Source organism: Sparus aurata, chromosome 20 (assembly GCF_900880675.1).
Source record: "Sparus aurata chromosome 20, fSpaAur1.1, whole genome shotgun sequence".
NCBI classification, from domain to species: domain Eukaryota; kingdom Metazoa; phylum Chordata; class Actinopteri; order Spariformes; family Sparidae; genus Sparus; species Sparus aurata.
In genome coordinates, this window is record NC_044206.1 from 20,048,082 (window position 1) to 20,062,993 (window position 14,912).

The window sequence follows — 14,912 nt, forward strand, 5'->3', positions numbered from 1 at the left end:
GCCCGGTTATTCGGAGACTTTTATCTGCTTTGCCGTGGGGAGCGCGGCTACAAACAGAGTGTAAGAACAACGTTACATCTGTTGGTGTCTGAGAGCCGCTGACAGGACGCTTAATGAAAACCGACAGGAAATGTGAACACTTAACACGGTGACAATACCTTTGATTTGTACACCCACAGCTGACTAGCACGCAACACACCCATGAGCCCTCGCGAGTGTGTGTGTGTGTGTGTGTGTGTGTGTATGTGTGTGTGTGTGTGTGTGTAGCATCCCAGCACCGTAAGACAGATTTGTGAGCACAAGGTGCATGCGTGTAGCAGACTAACGTGTGCAGCATGCAAGTAAGATTTGTGTGCATGCGTAGGTGAGCCTGTGTGTGTGTGTGTGTGTGTGTGTGTGTGGCTTTCCCAGCGTGGGCTCTGCTAGCTCAGCGCTTTCAGCCAGCCAATTAATTACAGAGAAGCGCTGGAGACAGAACAGCGTGTAGAACACACACATCGACACTGCTACACACACACACACACACACACACACACACACACACTACTACACAGCACATCACACACAACACCTCCCTCCACTCAGACACATATTTGTCATCATTGATGCAACAAATGGCTGGAGCAGAGCTGCATAAGGCTCGTTCATTATGAGGGTTTCATGATGTTACAGATCTTCATCTTCTGTTTGGTTTTATTTTCTCTCGGCGGAGATTCAACCTGAAACCGCTTTGTGAAGCCGCTCGGTGATGTTTCCGAACGCTTAATGTGAGACGGCTCTTTACTGGGAAAAGAGTGTCTGGTGCATTGTGCGTGATGTGTTTTACACCACGGTGGAAGAAGAGAATAAAATACAAGGAAATGCACCATCAGCCAAAACTGATAACCAATAATTACCTGCTTTTAAAGGCCGGCACCGACAAGAGAAGCGGTAGTTTCACTTTTTTTTTTTTTTTAAGAGGTGCAATATGGCGTTTTGGGGAAGAATTTTTAATCAGAAAAGAAAAAATCTTCATTGACTTTTTATGTCTCAACAAACTGGCCTTAAAGGACAACAAGGTTTCACACTGTTTTACTTTGTTTACATGTGGCGGACCCTGCCACATTTCTAGCTTCAAACAGTGTTCTGGGGATCTTATTTTGCAGCTTCTTTATTCACTTATGGAAAAGAGAAATATTTCTAAGTTTCATTCTGATTTACAGCTCTAATAAAATATATTGTGTTAAAACTCAGCCCGACTCGACCTCTCTGAACACTTACGGAACATTTACTGCAAATTACAATGATGTTATATTATCAATTATTAACATTATTCTCATTTTCAAGTTGATACTTTTATTTGTGGTCAAATATTTGCTTCTTAAATGTGAGGATTTGCTGATTTTCTGTGTCATTCATGAAAGCGACTGAACGGTCTCAGGATTTAAAAGAAAAAAAAAGGTTTTGACATTTTATAGACTGAACAATCAATCGTGAAAACAACTAGCAGATTAATTGATAATTAAAGTAATCGTTTGCTGCAGATCCATTGTGAGGGAGAGCAGAGTTTAGAATTTAAAGGAAATTATTGTAAGAAAAATGATGAATAGAGGGAAGCAAGAAAGGGAAGAAATGAGGTAACAAAACCAAAGAGTGAAACGAGTATGAACTTTATCATTTATTTCATGGCTTCTAACAGTTTTCTTTTTTCTTTTATCTCTTTATATTTCCGTTTAACTGTGTTGTATCTCAGATAAAAGATATTCAATAGTAAATTATTGAGAACAAAGTTAGAAAAGAAACCCCAGAAGAGCCGGACTGTAAAATGGATATTGAACAAACTGCAAATGTTTTGTTATATGGATCCATTCGCACTAATATTGATGTTACATAAAGTGAGAAATGGGTCATTTCCACAATAAAAATCTTAAAGTTAGCAGTGTGTAAGATGAACGCTCTTCTGTTCTGTCCTTTTTTAAAAAATAAGTAATCTTCAGTGTTGTGGATTGGTTGCGTAACCTGCTGCAGGAAACTCCCCTGCTGTGTTTATGAGGAGATGTGTCTCGTCTACCAGCGGGTGCGCAGGGACAAAAAGGAGGAAGAAAAGAAGGGAAAAGACCAAACACATCAGAGAAGTCACATGAGTTTATCTCAGGGTTTGTGTTTGGCTGTCACCGTCTCCCTCTGAAATGCGGCGGCTGAAATGTAGGAAGCCTCCCAAAAGGGAAACACTCGAGTAAAAGTACTCCACTTCAGAAAATGGCCTGTGGTTTACATTTCTGACAACGATGTTTTGTGGGCGCTGCTTTAGGTTTACAGTAAGACCTCCGTAAGCCAGTGGAGGACAGACAGAGAGTTGTGGTGTTTTACCTTTAGAGCGCAGAAGATACACGAGTCCTCCATACACTTGTGTGTGGTCAGCTGTCGAAAGCTTCGGCGGAAGATGTCGAGATGCCACAGAACCTGAGAGACAAAACACACACCTTTATAAACAAAGATAAAAGTAAGTGAAGCAACTAAATCAAAACCGGCAATTAAAGGAGACATTTTTATTTTTTTTCCATTCCCTCAGTGTCTTATATGTGTTTGTGTCTGTAAAAGATCTCGAAGGTTAAAAAGTTCAAAAGAAGCTCCTCTCTCCCACAGAAAACACCGCTCCTGAAACGCCTCGCCATTTGTGACATCACACTACGTCACCATGTCACACATGTTTGTCATTCATAACTAGCAGCTAGTTTGGCACGTGAGAATTATTTAAGCACTGCTTGCTCTTTTGTTGTTAGCGTTGCTGGCTCAGGTGTGTGTGAGCTGACCAATCAGAGGAGACTGGGTATTCAGGGGGAGGGGCCTTTAAGAGACAGCAGATAAAACAGAGGGGCAATAATATGAGAAAACGATGTGTTTCTTGAGCATTAAAGCATGAAAATCTATTCTACTAGTAACCCAAAATAAAGATATGAGCCTGAAAATGAGCTGCATATGTTTTCTTTAAAATACTGTATATTTAGTTGGTCATACATTATGTGTTTTTTTTATCCAGGCTCTACGTTTTCAGTGCAGTTACTTTATTCACATGACACTTCTTTTCCCACCAGAATCTGTCTTGCACGGTTTTTATTCACCAGTTAAAAATGTAATCTACATCAGTGCATCAAGTTTCTTTTTACCATAACTTTTAAACAGCTTATGCATCAGCTACTGTTTCAAATTAAGTCTGTAAACAGAAAAGAAAAGCAATAAATATTGGAATCGCTATTTAAAAACCCTGTTAAATATGCTGTGAGATAAGATTAGTGACATTACAGCTCATTGTTCGCCATGGCAACACAGCAGGGTTTCTGGGTGCAGAGCAGTCAGAAATAGCAACTGATAGACGAGCGAAAGGATGAGTTATTATTATGAGGTGCCACTCAGTGATGAAATAAACATTTACATTTGAAAAGCACATTTACTTGTACTTCAATTGAGTATTTCTGTTATATGCAGCTCTATACTTCTACTCTGCTACATCTCAGAGGGAAATATTGTATTTTTTTTTTTTACATCTTACACAGATAACACAATTTCATACCCTTCCTTTCTTGTGCAAACCATGTATCTCCACATTAGCTGATTCTGATTTTGTTTTTTTCTGATAAAGCGAAGTGTGAAGTGCTCCTTTATGTGTTGCCTACTTCTTCGGCTAAATAAACGTTAAACACATTCTTGGATAAGCTAGAAAATGCTTTGTCACACAGCTGAAAGCAGGCTGTTTTTTCTTCATGAAGTACATGATGCATTGCTGTAGATTCAACAGCATAGAGTTGTTAAAATTAGCTCAACCTTAAACATATACACTAGTAAAATGCAATATATACATTAATGCTGCAGTAATATTAATCCAAAAAACACTGAAGGACACATTTACTGCACAGTGAATCCTTTTAATTTGACACTTTCAGCACATTTTGCTGATAATACGACATACTTGTACTTTGGTAGTGTTTCAGAGGCCGGACTTTTGCAGAGGTGCAGGATCTGAGTACTTCTTCCACCACATGGTTAGTGAACCACTGATCTAGATTCATTATCTGGATAATGTCTATTGTCAGATGTTATTGTCAAAATAAAATCCCAATTTTATGCCCAGTGGTTTCTCACCCCGGCAAACAAGCAGAATGAATTACGTCTAACCGGAGCACCGGCGAGCTGTAGATCGCAGTGAGAGCCGACGCTCCGTTCAGGCCTCGTGTTGAGGTCGAGGACGATGAAGCTGCTCTGTGAGATTCTCAGTTCAGGGGAGTTAAAAGCTCATCCGGCTCAAAACAAACACCTCACGGCTGCAGGGAAGGATCCCTCTGTAACCTGTTTATTTGTTATTGTTGAATAGAGCATAGACACCTGATCCGGACCTGTCAGGACTCTACAAATGATTCAAGTGGTAGCTGATAATAAGTGACGGACCTCCTGTCTGTGTTGGGGCTATATGTCCTGATTGTTTTGGGGTTTGTTACTGTATTCACTCTGCGTGACGTCTTAAACACAGAAGTTAACTGTTTAGGAGGCAAACGTTCTCGTAGTCTTAGCATGCCGATATTAACATATATGTATAAATAAAAGACAATATCAATATCAATACCTGTCTTTAAATTCACTGCATTGTCACTGTGGTAACAACTGCACTGAGAGGTAACACGATTCTCATCCTTTGTCTAACTTTGGATGCTTTGGACGGTAACTCACAGGAGAAACATGAATTTTAATCAACTTTCCTTAAACTTTAAAAAAAAAAAAAAAGAAAAAGAAAAAGCTTTTTGTTGCACGAACACTGAAGCAAATGACTTCCTGTAATAATGCGAGGCGGTTGCAGAGAATCAACACCCCAGTCTGCGGCTCTGTGTGGCTTTCAGCCATTTTCGGCTAATTGTTTTCTCCCAGCAGCTCCCACTGCGAGCAGTCCCTACTTTGTATATTTTCAGCAACAAAAGAGTCGGAGGGAGCGATTCGGCGGGACAGACGGACAGAAAAAAAAACCCACCGGCACGAATCCAAGAGAAAAAAGGCGGAGGAACACGTGAAAACTGGGGGAGAAGTGGTCTGCATGAGGTAGACCCCTTCATGTCCTCCCCTCTCTCTTTCTCTCGAGTGCATAATTAGAGGAAAGAGCTCTTAGTACGTTCATTCAGCAGCCTGAAAGATAATATTGACACAACACCGTCCCCGAGGCTTCGACTGAGATCCGCAGCACTCATGCACGGGACCACACACACTTACAGGACACTCACGAACACACACACACACACAAAACCAATAAGTATGGCAACCTTAGCAATACCAGTCTGCACAGTATGTGTGTGTGTGTGTGTTAAGGAGAGGGTGATAGGTGGAGGAAAGAGGGGGCGGAGGATGACAGACTGCATGCTGACGCTAGTGTATGCGTTCTACCTTTCCCCCCTCTCTGTTTCCCCCCTCTCTGTTTCCCCCCTCTCTGTTTCCCCTCCTCTCTCCGTAGTTTATTTGGTCGTGATGAATCGGCTCCCTGCACGGCACTGCAGCAGCCACAAGGAGGGCACACTCGCTCCATGCCCATCTCTCTTTATCAGGATCTATCTGTCCATCCATCCACTTTTTCCTCCTCCTGCTCCTCCTCTAAGCACATCCCTCCATCTCTTCCTCTGCTTCCATTTGTATCACTTGTCTCTCCCTCTTTCTCCCCCCCCACCCCACCCACCACCCTCCCATTTTATCTGCAGGAGCATCTCAGACAAAAGAAACTAGAGAATATATCCAACAAAAAGACAAAGTGATGGAAACATGGGCGGAATAAAAACCGAGCACGTCAGTTTCGTGTTGTTAGGGGGGTCATCATCTCATTCATCTTTATAGTCACTGTAATCTGAGTAAGAGACGAATGTGAGCAATGATAGTCGACGCAGAAATATCAGCATTCGATCGTCTTGGAAGAGGTGCTCCTGTCTCTTTGTTTAAACACGGGCTGTATTTGTATTTTCATTTATTTTCACCATGCTGTCTAAGCTCCCAAGACATTTAAAGTTCTAATGAAAGAAATAACGAAATTACTCTCCACTTAGGATATAATTCAGTCAGCCTTTTTGTTTCATACACCCAGCAGTGGTGGAAGAAGTACTCCTCTTTATGCCAGTGAAAGTAGAGATAACATGGTCTGAATATACCACACCGCAGGTAAAATTCCTGCACTCGAAATGTGACTTAAATCAAAGTATCAAAAGTACTTAAAAGGACAAAAGGTAAAAGTACAAAATATGATATTACTAACAACTACATGTAAGGGCATCTTAATGTTGTCTTTCATCAATGTGAAGCTAATTTGAGATATTTTTTACACCACTGGGTCGATTAATATAGTTCTGCATCATATCATTTCAGCCAGGAGGTGTTAATCTTATGGAAAAACTACCTAGTAACAGTCAAATCACTGCAGGAGTAAAACATTTTGCTCTGACATGTGGTGCAGTAACAGAGCGAAGTAGCACAAAATGGAAAAACTCAAGTATAAGTATGTCAAAACTGTACTGTACTTTAGTTCCATTCCACCACTGGTATTTATTATTATCTTTATATACATATAGTAGTTTTTAATGAGTGGCAGGATTGCATGCATGACATCCTCCCTTTTATCTTATACTATAACAGTGCTGCTTCATTATCTTTATGTCTGATCACTGCTGTGTTAAGTTAAAAACACGTTTCTCCTTCTTTGCGTTTAAACTGGACAAACATTACTGTAAAGCAGCCGCGGGGAACCGAAATGTGATCTGTAACGCAGCTGCTCAACAAGTGTTTTGCTGCATTACTGCACCTTTGTTACTGTTGCCACAGTAACCGCCCGTGTCTTCAAATCAACCCCGGCCTGAAATCTTCACCACAAACTCCGGGTCAGAGGATTATCAGGTTATATCCAACATGCAGATTTAGTTCGGTTCATCTGTGTGAATTATTTGCAATTTGAGTTCCATGCTGCACATTTTATAAAAGGTTCAATACTGGTGGATTTTCACTTAATGGCCTGCAGGTGTAAACTTAAAATATGTTAAAGAATGGATTTTGCTACAGATACCTTGCAGGTGGAGGGAACCCTGTGATGATTAACAACACTTTATAATAACCATCACTGATAATTGGTACATTAATAATTAATTAAACTTTAGTTCAAAGTTATTTCACTGTTAACAATCAATACAATGCTTTGTAAACCACTTTTAAAGCTAGTGTTTATTGTTAAGTTGCAACCGATGTTCATATAAGTTCAACTATAAGCTTTATTTGGATGGCCATTTTAAAGTGGAATTGGTGTTTGTAAATCTTTAAATAACTTACTTTAATTACTAAATTACTCAAATTAAATTTAAATTACTTGATAAATTGATTAATGGTCACTGAAATGGAACATAGCAACAAAACAACCAAACATGAGCACGTTACTGCACATAAATAAACTTTATTATAAAGCCTTTTTATGAACTAGTATTTGTACCATCTAGTGATCTAAAAAGACACATTTTAAATAACTTCAGTCTGAAAGCATGAAGAGAATCAGAATCACGGTTTCCTTTCATGAATGACGGGGAACATCGCTGCTGTTGTCGCTGCGAGGTGTAACTTCTGGCACGTCAACGAGGTCGTGTGCATCAGCTGATCGGCATCAGATGGCTCTCACTGTACAAACACTCATAATCACATCGCAATCACAAACGCGCTGCCGATTGTATTCAATTAACGCAATAAGGGTATTTATCTAATCTGACAAGATCACACTCTCAGTTTATAATCTGCTCCGTCTGTCTCGCTCTGCTGCTACCGGCTGTGATTTCTGCCCTCCACGACCCCGAGCTCCTCCTGTTCTGGTCTCCGATTACCCCACGTGGCAACGGCATCTCTTTTACGTGCATTTTGTGTATCACACGACACCGCTGTCATGGCGTCGGTTTTTTACTTTTCTGCACTCTTGACCTCAGTCATCGGGCTGCTGCTCGGAGGGAAAACTGAAGCAGATAAATGGAATATAACTGCGATGATTAGGAAAATGTATTGCCAACTAATTGGACAATCTATTAACTGGGGTGATTTTTCAAGCAGAAATGTCAAACATTTGCTGGTTCCAGCTTCTTAAATGTGAGGATTTGCTGTTTTTCTTGGTCATTAATGACAGTAATTGAAGAGTTTCGGGGTTTTGGACTGTTGGTTGGACAAAAGAAGAATTTAAAGACGTCAGTTTGGACATTTCCTGACAGTTAATAGACTAAATAGTTAAAGGAGACATATTATTTTTCGTGTTCAGGTTCCTAGTTTTATTCTGGGTGACAATTAGAAAAGGTTTACTTGCTTTAGTGCTCAAAAAATGCACCAGTTTTCTCTTACTGTCTGAAACGCTCTGTTTTAGCTCCCAGTCTGCTCTGATTGGTCAGCTAACACACGCCTGAGCAAGCACCGCTCACCGTGTCTACGATCAACTCTTTCCTGTTTCCACCTTCACGTCTTACGTGAATGTAGGCAAAAATTATGCCAAAGTGAAACATGGTGACACAGTGTGACGTCACGAAGTCACTGAATTAAAGGCGGGGCCTGATGAGGTGTTTCAGGAGCGTTTTCCCTTTTTCTGTAAGAGAGAGGAGCTACAGTTGAAGCTTTACATTTTCAAGACCTTTTCCTACCGCGACATGTCATAAGGTCTTACATTTTACTCGTCCTCAGCTTTTCCCTTCGCTCATCATCACCTGACCTCCACATCGACCTTTGTACCTGCCCCCAGTCTCCTCATCACCTGCAGTATATATAGAAATGGCCCCTTTCCCTCTAGTCCAACCTGCTCTGTTGTTGACCTTTGTCGCTTTAGAGTCAAAACATCACCTACCAGAAACATCACGACAACAATATGCGGTACACAATCGTGCATCCTCTAATGTGAGTGTCTCTCGCTGGACTCAGCAGAAGCACATAAATACGACTAGAAAATGTCAGTCAGAGATTTTTTATTCAGCTGCAGAGCAACGCTGACTCCTAAAAATGATGTCTCTACATTACTGAACCGTTTACACAATTACGTCGTGATGGCAAATCTGCCTGGATTATCTTCAGAGGCGATGTTGTTTTTAATTAATGCAGAGCTACATTTCTCTAGCACACTGCAACACCCGAGGAGGGCAGCTGGGGAGGATGGTAGGCGTTCACAGTGCGGGATTTTGACACCAGAGTCCAGAGTTCAGGCAAAATAAGAAGCATTTAAAGTTTGTGGTTTAGATTAACTGTAGATAAAAAGGTCCACCAGTGCCACACTTCATATCCCTCAAATCTGTACAACCTTAGCTAAAAGGTCGATAAATCATAATAAGTCTAAAAGTAATTAAAGTATGTCATGATTAAAAAAAATGATATCAAATATGACAAAATAAAAACAAAACATAATGATACAAGGGATTTCTAAATGTAGAAACATGAACAAATATTTCTGAACACTCCAGAACTTATTTGAACATGTACATATGGAAGTTTCTGAGATACAAAATATGTTCAAACTCTTCATAAACCCTGACATTTGTACAACCTCAGCTAAAAGATTCATAAATCATAATAAATAATTAAATAAATTAAATCATGAATTCAAAAAAATAAAAAAATCGAGAGTTGAATTGAGTTTTTCATCAATCTTTACAGATTAAAAAAGTCCTTTTGAGTTTTTAAAATATGCTCATTTTCTATGAGCAGAATAATTAAATTGTTTCAATAGTTTAAACTGCAAGAGAAATAATCCTGCTGGGCCGACATCGGTATATTTGCTGAGTATCTTCAAACGCTTAATAAACTCACAACTAAGAAATACACTATAATCAAAGCCACAAATGAACTTCGATCATCATGTACGCCACACATAACGTAACGTAATGATGTCCTTGATGGGCTCTTAGCTCTTCACTGCAAACAGAAAAGATGCTGCAGCGGTTACGGTTTTAATTTTAAATCGATTCAAAAAGGATCATTTGAACAACCATCCCCTGCAGCCAGGTGAGGGTTAGCCTATCTTAGGTTAAAACCAGATTATTACATAATCTAACTGTGATATTGTGCTCAACTTAACAAAGTGTTGAACGTACAACATAAACTCAATAAAGTTAAATAATTCTGTAGTTCTTTGGGGTTTTGTGTGGCAAAAATCATACCAGAAAACAATAAAATACATTATCGTTGAGCATCTATGTTCAGTATCAACATCTTTTAGACTTGCCAGATGTGTTCAAAGCAAAAACATTTGCTCATTACGTTCACAGAAAACAAACTATTATGAATGTAACTTATAGGAGACAAAGCTGCTGCAGTGGAGCTGGAAAACATACAAACACTGTTTAATTAAAGAGATTTGTCCTTATTGCTCAGTCACACTGGACGTATCTCTGTGTCTCTGTCGCTTCATCACACAACTGAGATTTTTATTCAAACTGTAGCGTTACGAATATACAACGCTTGTATGTAGATTATGTAACATACTTCTGGTGTTTTATAATGTCCTTTAGTCTGAATTAACGTTTGAAGTATAGGATTAAATAACATGTTTTTTCTGCATTTCATGAGTGAAGTTGGAGAAAGATTCGCTTTTATTAACACGCCACTATAAAGCTCATTTTTCCATTGTCAAGTCTTTGTTCCCTCCCGCTGCATCACATACACACACACACACGAGCATATATATACACACACACACACACACACACACACAACGCTGCTGGATGAGTGGACCCATGTGTTTCTGCTCCATCAAAGCCGGTCGACTCTGTAACTCCTTCAGCTATTTTATTTTCACCTGTGTTGTTTACACAGTCAAGAGTTGCTGAGCGCACACACACGTTACCTCACAGCACCTTTCCTCCACTGCTCATTAAAATCTCCACACAGAACAACCGCTACTGCTGATACTGATACTGACACTGCTGCTGCCACCCTGCAGCTCCACTGCAGCAGCGGGGGGTTAACTGCCTTGCCCAAGGGTCCCTCAGGGGCCGGCGGGAAGCAGCAGAGTGTTTCACTTACCACCAACAAAAGCAAAGAAACATCGCAGAGCCTTCCTTTAAAATGATTCTGTCTTTAGATCAACCATCATAAACGAATATCTCAAGTAGAAACACAATATTTGATGCTTCCAGCATCTCAAACATGAAGATTTGCTTTTATCTTTTGGTTTCGATTTTGTATCGCTTTTATTTGGGCTGCAGCAAAAGGCTGATTTTATTATTTATTGTTACAAAACATTTTCTTTAACCTTTCCCAGAGCTCCAAAATCACATCTTAAATCCCCAAGACTCTTCTTCTACGTTCATATAAGACCAAGAAAAGCAGCACATTTTAACAGTAAAGAAGCAAATAAATGTTTTTTCACTTGACTAGTTCATTGGTTGACTAATCATTGCAGCTAAATTCTAGAGTCTGGATTGAATATATTTGGGTTTTACACTGCTGGCCGGACAAATCAAGCAATTTCAACATTTGGCTGTACGGTAATGTGATTTTTCACAATTTAACATTTCACGTTTCTACAATTGATCAACTATAAAGATCTTGTTAGTCGTGGCATGCTGCTAAAAGAGCGAGTCTATCCTAAACCTGAACTTTGACCCCTCACACTTTACCTCAAACTAAGTGCCGACTCATGCACACTTACACAGAAACACATATATGCACACACACACACACACACACACACACACACACACACACAGAAATACGTTGTGAAACAGCCAACAAGCATCTCAGGACGTCACATCTCCCTCAGTGTGTCGTCACTCGTCTGTGTCCTGTCCAACAGCATCTCTCCTCCTGTGTGTGTGTGTGTGTGTGTGTGTGTGTGTATGTGTGCACGTGTGTGTGTCCTTGAAGTGGCCCACTTATCTCCCCCTTAAAGCCGTCTTCCATGCCTTTGTTGAGGCCTTTTCTTCGTCTCGCAAATAAACTTCACGCCCTTCACTTTGTCTTCTCCCTCCTCTCTCTCTCTCCTCCTCCTCCTCCTCCATGATTTTTCTCTCCTACCTTATCCGACTCCCTGATTCCACTCTTTCTCCCGGCTGTATCCCCTCTGGTCTTCTCCTCAGTCTTTTCATACTGTATACTCCTCATCCCTCTTTCTTCTCGTCTCCTCCTTCAGCAACTTTTTTCGTCTTCACATCTATCCCTCTGCTCTCTTCAACTCTCCCTAAGCTTCTGCCTCATCACCCCCCTCCCACCTCGGCTTACCCCAAACTCTCTCTCTCCCTCTCTCTCTTTTCTTGCCTTTCTCTCTCTCTCTCTCCCTGAAGAGGAATTTATGTGTGTGTGTGTGTGTGTGTGTAGAGAAGGTACGTCTGTGCCAGCTGGAAGTCTTGGGAGGAGGGGATGCGAGTGTGTGTGGTTGAAGAGAGAGAGGAGATGCAGCAGCAGCAGCAGCAGCAGCAGCGCAGTGTGAGCATCTCCACACACAGACCGGACGTCAACGCTGACGCCAGGCCGGGCAGCGGTGCCAAAACCCACCGAAACACGCGAACACCCCCTTAATATGGCTCTAATCTCATCCCTGTCCCTGCTTAAATATCAATTTACTGCAGTGTGAGTGGGGAGGAGGGGGAGGCGTGTGAACTGTGAGTGTGTGTGTGTGTGTGTGTGTGTGTGCTAGCAGTGTGCAGTCTGTGCAACTCACGAGACTACAGGCATATTTAACCCTTTAGAAAGTGTGTCTTAGCACAATGTTGTCGCATTTTGTATTCCAATAATGCAGTCAGAAAATACTACATCAAAAATATAACGCCTTAAAATAATATGAAAGTAACTGTAGCCTGTATGGCTACACACAATAACTATCTGCTAATCTGATTTACATGCTGCAGAGAAAAGTATAAGAATTGTAAATCTATAACATATTTTTGTGCAAATCTATGTGTTTTTCATTAAATGAAAGCATGAAGGGTGCAAAGAACAAACAGAAAGTGTTTTTTAAAGTGAACTTAAATCAAACAACAACAGTGATGTTAAACTTCTGATTCTCAGCTTTAGTATAAATGTATTCACGCCCTCATCTGACCAACAGCCCCGGAACTGAGTCCATTTTTTTTTTTTTTTTACCACGTGTCCAGTTTTCAGGAACAGAAAGTAATTGGACAAGTTAAAGTGACATTAAATCAGATTAAGTCATCATGTTTAATATTTCAGTGAGTCAGAAATCTCCAGCCCACTGATTTCAGCAGACATTTGGTTTTCTTCGTGTGACGCTCTGCAGGCCTGCACTGCAGCCGCGCTCACTTCCTGCTTTCTTCGGGCGAATTTACCGCCTAACTCTGGTCTCAAGCAAGTTTACGCTCACTAAACGGTCCAAAATGCTGCAAATGTTGGGAGTTTTGACATATTTTGAAGGATACCAAAACAAGTACTACTACTACTTTCATTCAAATGCTTTGGTTAAACACACCCAACTACATGATCCTAAAAATGTTACTCAGAACCTGTTACTCCCTTCGGTACCACCTGACGTCCCTGTATGTGTGTGTTTATCCGACTGACCTGCAGGGCGCTGTTGAGGAAGCAGCTGTTCTGTCCGGGCTCGTTGCTCAGGCCTTTGCTGGGTGCGATAGAGGTCATGGTTCTCGGGGTCACCAGCCCCTGCACCCCGCCTACCGCTCCGCCACCTGACGCAAAGTAGTTCCTCTTCCACGACATCACTACCTGGACGCCCCCGTTTCCACGGCGAGGCGGGGAAGGGGCGGGGTAGCAGACCAGGCGACGGCCTCTATGTCACTCCCATGAGAGAGAACGAGGGAGAATGAGAGAAGAGTGGAGGAGTAGGAGGAGGAGGAGGAGGAGGAAACGGAGGGAGGAAGAGGAGGGAGGCGGCAGCGGCAGATCGAGGAGATACGGAGAGTCTTGGATGGGGATTTGGCACCCATACAACCCTCCCCCTCTCCAGCCGTGTTTTTACTTTAAAATCTGTCCACTTGCTGGAGCCAGCGGTTGGCTTTTTGTTTCTCTTTTTTTAGCTCCTTGGATTTAGCAGTTGGTGTTTGAGGACACGAGAGCGTGTCCAAAGCGTCCTTTGGCAGACTCTGTGAGATAAATGTTGATGTCCCATGTGGGGGGGGGGGGGGGGGGGAGCCTTCAATTTCTTCTTCTCTTGTTTCACTTCGCCTGTAAGACACAAAGACCAACATGTTACGACCATTAACATGCACAAAAGTATTTTGAGCTGTTAAACATCATTTGTAGAATATGGCCAGAATTTGAATGTAGGAATACAAACATAGGACGCTGCATTTCACCAGAGTAACTCAAAACTGCTAGTCTTTGCTAGCTATCCTTGACTGTAGCTAGCTAACGTTAGCTATAGAGCCAGTGGCCCTAGGATTTGTCTGGACTGGAATGTCGACCAAAACTATGACTTTGGGGATGAGAAGACACGGTAAAAAATGTGTTTTACGATCAGACAACAAGGCAGCTAAGCTTGTGATAGTTCAGTTTAAGAGAGGAAATTGAATTCAGAGGGTTTATGTTGGTGTTTTTCTGTTTAGTAAGGAAGTAAAGTGAATTTAATTTTGGTCAATATCTTCGCTCCGTTAACTGTCTTATCGTTTTATATACTGTTTATGGTGGGTTCCAACAGTAGTTTAAACATAATTAGCAATGTGGATAAAAAGTCTTAATGTTGTTTTTGTGGTTAAAAATGGAGTTAGATGCCGTCTCTGGGTTTGAAAAAGAAACCACTACTATCTCATCCCAATCACTGATGACATACTGAAGTTTTAAAAGTACCTTATGAGGCTAAATAATGTTAAGAGTAAGTTAATCTCCATGGTGTTAGCTAGCTAGCTGTAGGAGACCTAGCTTAGCCCAAAAACATGGTTAATTTTAAATGCACTTGGCAGACGGGAATATTGTTAGATTAATATTGCAATAAAGATAAATATAAA

General features: G+C 41.0%; 1 protein-coding gene across 5 annotated transcripts in view; it reads right to left on the reverse strand.

The window, feature by feature from the left end:
- The window catches only part of usp54b (ubiquitin specific peptidase 54b), a 59,459-nt gene that overhangs the window by 35,054 nt on the left and 9,493 nt on the right, over positions 1 to 14,912 (reverse strand). For 4 of the 5 annotated variants that reach the window (XR_003981877.1, XM_030400176.1, XM_030400178.1 and 1 more), the window contains exons 2-3: positions 13,513 to 14,133; positions 2,350 to 2,442 (exon numbers count right to left, since the gene is read on the reverse strand). Coding sequence is in view for 4 of the 5 variants with exons in the window: in XM_030400176.1 (XP_030256036.1) it covers positions 2,350 to 2,442; positions 13,513 to 13,668 (249 nt within the window). In the remaining variant the exon portion in view is untranslated. Of the gene's footprint in view, positions 1 to 2,349; positions 2,443 to 12,012; positions 12,506 to 13,512; positions 14,134 to 14,912 lie in introns of those variants that run through there. The other variant, XM_030400180.1, reaches the window with a different exon arrangement.